Genomic DNA, 5604 nt, shown 5'->3' on the forward strand with positions numbered 1-5604 from the left:
GGGTTGGAACTGGATGAGCTTTAAGGTCCCTTCCAACCCAAACCAGTCTGGGATATTCTATGATTCTGTGATTTCAGAGCTGTGGAGCCATGACCTCATCCCCTCTGTCTGATTTGGTTCCACTTCTACAGTGTGTTACTAGATAATAAGTGAAAAGATCTATCCAAAACATGTGGACAGATGGGATGCCTATTTTGAGTGGCTGAATGTAAGCACTGTGTTCGGAGCTGGAGAAGAGGAGGAAGGGAACAGGATTTCTCCTCCATCCTCAAGGTCTGCTCAGGATCCAGCTGAAATCTGGGTTAGGCAGCAGCAGAGAAGGGACTCAGTGTGAGGAAATTCGGGTCAAGTTTTGGTGGAAGGTTAACCATTGCCATGCTCCCCACTGGCAAGCAGGAGCTGTGGTGATAGGTCTGAAAAGCACACTTCTGATCTCCTAAGGGACCTTGTTTTCAGGCAGCTCCACTTTGGCAAAGTATCTTTTCCCCTTGTTTTGCTTCGCTGCCTCAGAAACTCATAACACAGTCAGTAGCACTAAAGTGCCTTCAGGCTCACAGGACTTGAAGAACAAGAGACCCACGTTCAGTCTGGTCCCATCCCCAGCACCTGCTGGAATAAGCTTCCTCCAAAGCAGGCAGAAGCTGTCTTCCCTCTGTGGAGTGGCCTCACCTGAGATGAGAAGTCCCTGAGCTGCAGGATGGGTCTTTAGGACTGCAAAACCTGCCTTATTTTTAAGGAAAAGCTGATGTATCTTACCAAGGACGGAGGGAGAAGGATGTCCACAGGGGAAATACTAATTTTCAATGTCCTACCAACACGTGTTGAGACACTGCCTGCTTCAAGCACTGTGTTCACAACAAGGTTCTCATTCTCATGAGATGCACATGACACAGAAGAGGCTGGGAGGATGCCTGGAGGGAAGGAGGCCTGAACTCTGAGAGCAGCACAGTTCGCAGGAGTTTTGCATATTCTCATATTCAGGAGGCTTTAGATGTACGATCTGCACTAATATTCCCAGCCTTTTCATAGCAATATTTGTATCTTATCATTCAGAACTGACCAAAATCTTTGCTGGCTCTGGAGTCAGTAAAGAAACACAATACTTTGCCTCATAAAAAACCCAAAGCTGACTGGGGGAATTTATCCTAACCCAGAATTGCTCCAATCTGCTTTATTACCCCTTTTCCTTCCCCCTTTCATTTCCTTTCCCAAAGTATAGCATTAAGTCTGCCCAGTCACTAACAGATCTATAAATCCTTCCCAAAGAAAAATAAGTCTTAAAACTCCCTCCATACATCACAGCAAATTGATAATAGTCATTGCTGGGGAGAAGTGAAGGATGATACACTGCACGCTGCCCTAAGTGTGTGCTGCTGTTGTCAGCCTGGTTATGAGACCTATTAGTCCCCACTCTTGCGGTTCACACTGCATCCGTGGCTTGGCAGGAGGGCGGCAGCAAAAGATGAGTTTCTGTATTAAATGCAGACTTAAGGTACCTCTTCCATGGGCTTAACATCTGCAACAGTCTCATTCTATTACATTTTTTCAGGGTTTTTCTTGAATATGTGAGGCTCAGTCCTGCAGACACTTGCTGGGAGCGAGTCTAACATCTCTCTCCAAGTGCCCAACAGGAGGATGGAGCCAGGAGGGGGCTGGTCTCTGCTCCCAAGGAACAAGGGATGAGACAAGAGGAAACAGCCTCAAACTGCCCCAGGGCAGGTTTAGCTGGAGCTGAGGAACAATTCCTTGCCCAGAGGGTGCTCAGGCATTGGAACAGGCTGCCCAGGGCAGGGCTGGAGTCACCGTCCCTGCAAGTGTTCACAGCCCGTGTAGCCGAGGCCTCAGTGCCAGGGGTTAGTGGTGGCCTTGGCACTGCTGGGAATGGTTGGACTGGATGAGCTGAAAGGGCTTTTCCAACCTGGTTGATTCCATGATTCCATGTTCAGTAGTTGCAAGGGTTCTCTCTGCAGTGTGCCCTGTTGGCAGCGTTGGTTACAAAGGCCTGGGCATATCACAGAATCATAGAATCACAGAATGGTTTGGGTTGGAATGGACCTTAAGATCATCTAGTTCCACCCCGCTGCCATGGGCAGGGTCCTGAGGAAGCCACGCACAGCAGATAAACCTGCTTTGGTCAGGGGTTCTTCCCAGTTACACATTTTCAGGCAGACTGGATCTGTGGAGCTCAGCTCATGCCATCTCTGTGCCCTTTTTCTCCCACAGCCACCTTCATCTTTCCTATTGTTTAGATTATAGACTTCCCCCAAAGACTGCAACGTGCTTCGTGCTTGCTCAGCGGGGCACGTTAGTGCACATCAGGGCACTGATTCTGATCAGAGGCTCTTCCCACTGTCATTATTTTTCCTTCAGAAATGCATTTCCCACACATTCCAGCAGGAAAAAAAATGCTACATTAGTTCTTAACGTTTCCTACAGTGGTTCTTACTTTGTAAGAAAGGAACTTTTCATCTCTCAATCTTTGAAATGTTTTTCTTCTTTATGTTCCTCTTTGTTATAAAACAAAGTTGTGCGTGAAGAATGACAGTGAAGAGCAGGTCAGGCTGAAGGCACCTCGGAAGCATCGCTCTCACTGCAGCTATCACATTGCTGTCCATGCACGCAGCAGGGGTATTTTTAGCACTCCTCTGAAGCAGGCTGCTTGCTCAGGTTACCTCAGCACTGCAGTCGCTCCAGGAGATGCTTTACATCCTGCAAAGTTTGAGGTGACTGAGCTCTAAGAGTTTATGTAGCCTGTGTTTGTTTGGCAGTGTCCTGAAGAACCCTTCAGGTGTTCACTGGGAGGAAGAAGCCCGTCAGCTTGTCACTGTTGGGTATAAACTGACATCTCAAACTGAAACAGGGGAGATTCAAACTTAAGAAGGGGAGATGTAGGTTGGATATAAGGAAGAAGCTCTTCCCTGTGAGGGTGCTGAGGGGCTGGCACAGGGTGCCCAGAGAAGCTGTGGCTGCCCCATCCCTGGCAGTGTTCAAGGCCAGGTTGGACACAGGGGCTTGGAGCAACCTGCTCTAGTGGAAGGTGTCCCTGCCCATGGCAGGGGTTGGAACTGGATGAGCTTTAAGGTCCCTTCCAACACAAACCAGTCTGTGACAAGAAATTTTATTCCTATATCCTGATTTTCCAGCTATAAATGCCTTTGAGGGCCTTTTGAGAACGTTTGGGTGACACTCAACAGTAGCACTTGAGATGCCTCACATGGATCTTGGTTACTGTGGCACAGAAAGAGGGGGACTTTGGAGTGAAACATGCCTTCAGTGCTTCTCAGCCTTTTAAAAAAGAACAGTAACTAACTGACATCTGTTGTAATTAGTTGCCAACCCTTTTCTTTATTAAATAGTGTTTAATTTCTTGCAAAGGATCCCATTAGGATGCCAGGAGGGGCGGAGGGGAGCTACTGCTCTGCAAACGAGCCAGCTAGCATCAGTGGACATGGCTCAGCCTCTCAGCAGTCTGACTCAGTGGTAAATGCTCTGAAGGTAACGCTCCTCCGGTACAGTCCATGCCAAACGTCCTGTCTGTTCCCCAACACGTGTCGTATTTGTCTTGGCAACATTCCTGTGAACACCACTGGGATGTTACTGTCATGAGTGAGATTGTTGTTCTGTTTGTCACTCATTGCATCTGTGGACTCTGTGTTTCTTGGGGCAGGGATCTGGCCTTTCCGATGGGGTCAATGCCAATCGTAGCTGCTCTCCAAACTACTTACACAGGTACAGTTTTATTTTGAACCTGAAACTGATGGTTTTCCAAATGAGGAAGTCTTTCTACTTCACCTAGGATGCCTGTTTGTTCTCCAGTGGAATATAATGGATTCCTGTAACCCATGCAGAGAGAAGTACTTTAATGCAAACATAAAGCCAATGCGCATGGTGTATTGATAATAAAACTAGGAGGACTTTGGGCTGAAGACCATGCATCATGATCCCAAGGTCAGTGTTGAAACGTCCTTCAGAGCAGATGTGATTTACTCTGAAGCCAGGGTTAGATTGCACAGACCTGTGTTGCATTGATAAACAGGAATTGCCACGAGCAAAAGAGGGGGAAATCTGCGAGTTCTCACCTCTGTGAACAGTGAAACTATTGCAGTTGATGAAACTTAGAAAGCTGTTAAAGACGCAATGGTTTATCAGCTGTTCCGAGCCAACCAGTGGCTGAGCTCCCTGTCCCACCACAGCAGGGGCATCAGCTGTGCCTGTGCTCCTCCAGAGAGGATCAAAAACTGATGGTGAGCTGAGCAGAGAGCAGGGGCTCCCTGTTCCTGCCTCCTGGTGCTGGCTCTGATGTGACTGTTTCCTGGTGCTTTGCACGCGTCTTCTCCTGGACTTCACTCATTAGCTCAACTGCTGTAATACCCGTTTGGTTAAGTGGGTGTTACTCCCCACCTATACACACACTGCAGGGACGTGCTGGTTCCTTGGAGGGGGCAGGTCTGCACTCCTTCAGGGGAAAACTGGAAGGGACTTTTGTAGACATTTGTTCTGTTTTGGGGCTTCGTGGAGATGCTCAGCGCACAGCAAGAGCTCTGGACTGCTGTTGACTTGCCTGAGTTTATGCACAGGGTGATTATCTGCCACATGGCTGGGTGACATTGACTTCTTCTCCATGAAGCTTGAAGAAATAGGTTTAAACAAGTGATCTGTACACAAATTACAGCAATCAGATCCCTTCCTGTAACAAAAAACCCGGGCACAGCAGCGCTTCACCGCAGCCACCTCGCCTGGTTTCCTGGCATTCCAAAGGGGAAGCAGCAGCAGAGTGCTTGAGCTCCTCTCCATGTGCACACAACTGCAGGTCCCCCCTGTAACAGCCACCTCTGCCCATGAGTGCACTGGTCTTGTCCTTGTACAGGAGAGAACATAGGATGAACCACCACCATTCCTGGCTGGTGAGGAGCATGCATTAGCAGTGCTCAAGGTCCTGTATGCATCTCTCATATACTTCACCTGCTGTTGCCTAGAAAATAAAGCTGTTTTCTAGGCAAAATAAAGTAATTTTGTCAAGAGATCATGCATAATTATCAGGAAAAGCCTTTTGTAGTTCTCTTAAACACCCATTGGCAAAGACACTTTCTGAGTGGAACCTTTAACGACATGCTCTTGATAACCTGTAATAGCTGGTTGGTGTAAGTGAAATATTTGAACAATGGCTGGTACATTGGTTGCTGAAATGGATTGATAAGAAATACACAGAATTTAGTTCAATATGATGTGAAAGCTCAGCCTCGAGTTTGCCAGTAGGTATTGCAGCAGGCAAAAATAGGTATAAATGATACTGGTATATTCAAAATGGAAAGTGAGCTGTCAGCTAAACAGACGTCCCCACCTTCCCCATTCCCAGCCAGGGAGGGGACCCCGCTGTTTCCCGGCATGGAGCAGATGGGCTTGATCCTGCCTGTCTGGGGAATGCAGAGCTCCCACTTGCATTGCTCAGCAGAATCAGATGCAGGAGGAAGAACAAGCCAGCCTCAGGAGTCTGCTTTTCCTTACTCATTTGGAATTCCTGCAAGAAAGAAATGGTTGTTGTTATAAAACCCCGTTGTTAGCGCGATCCCCTTCTGCACAGCAAGAAATCTACAGAGCAGGAAT

At 47.8% G+C, this 5604-nt stretch overlaps 1 protein-coding gene across 1 annotated transcript in view; it reads left to right on the forward strand.

Moving 5' to 3' along the window:
• CCDC85A (coiled-coil domain containing 85A) overlaps positions 1 to 5604 on the forward strand; it is a gene marked incomplete at its 5' end in the record, with an annotated part of 76395 nt that overhangs the window by 65367 nt on the left and 5424 nt on the right. Inside the window, one exon of the mRNA XM_010019185.1 lies at positions 3376 to 3495. Coding sequence (XP_010017487.1) covers positions 3376 to 3495 — 120 coding nt within the window. The remainder of the gene's footprint in view (positions 1 to 3375; positions 3496 to 5604) is intronic.

The sequence above is a fragment of the Nestor notabilis genome, unplaced genomic scaffold (assembly GCF_000696875.1).
Source record: "Nestor notabilis isolate BGI_N333 unplaced genomic scaffold, ASM69687v1 scaffold14587, whole genome shotgun sequence".
Classification (NCBI taxonomy): Eukaryota; Metazoa; Chordata; class Aves; order Psittaciformes; family Psittacidae; genus Nestor; species Nestor notabilis.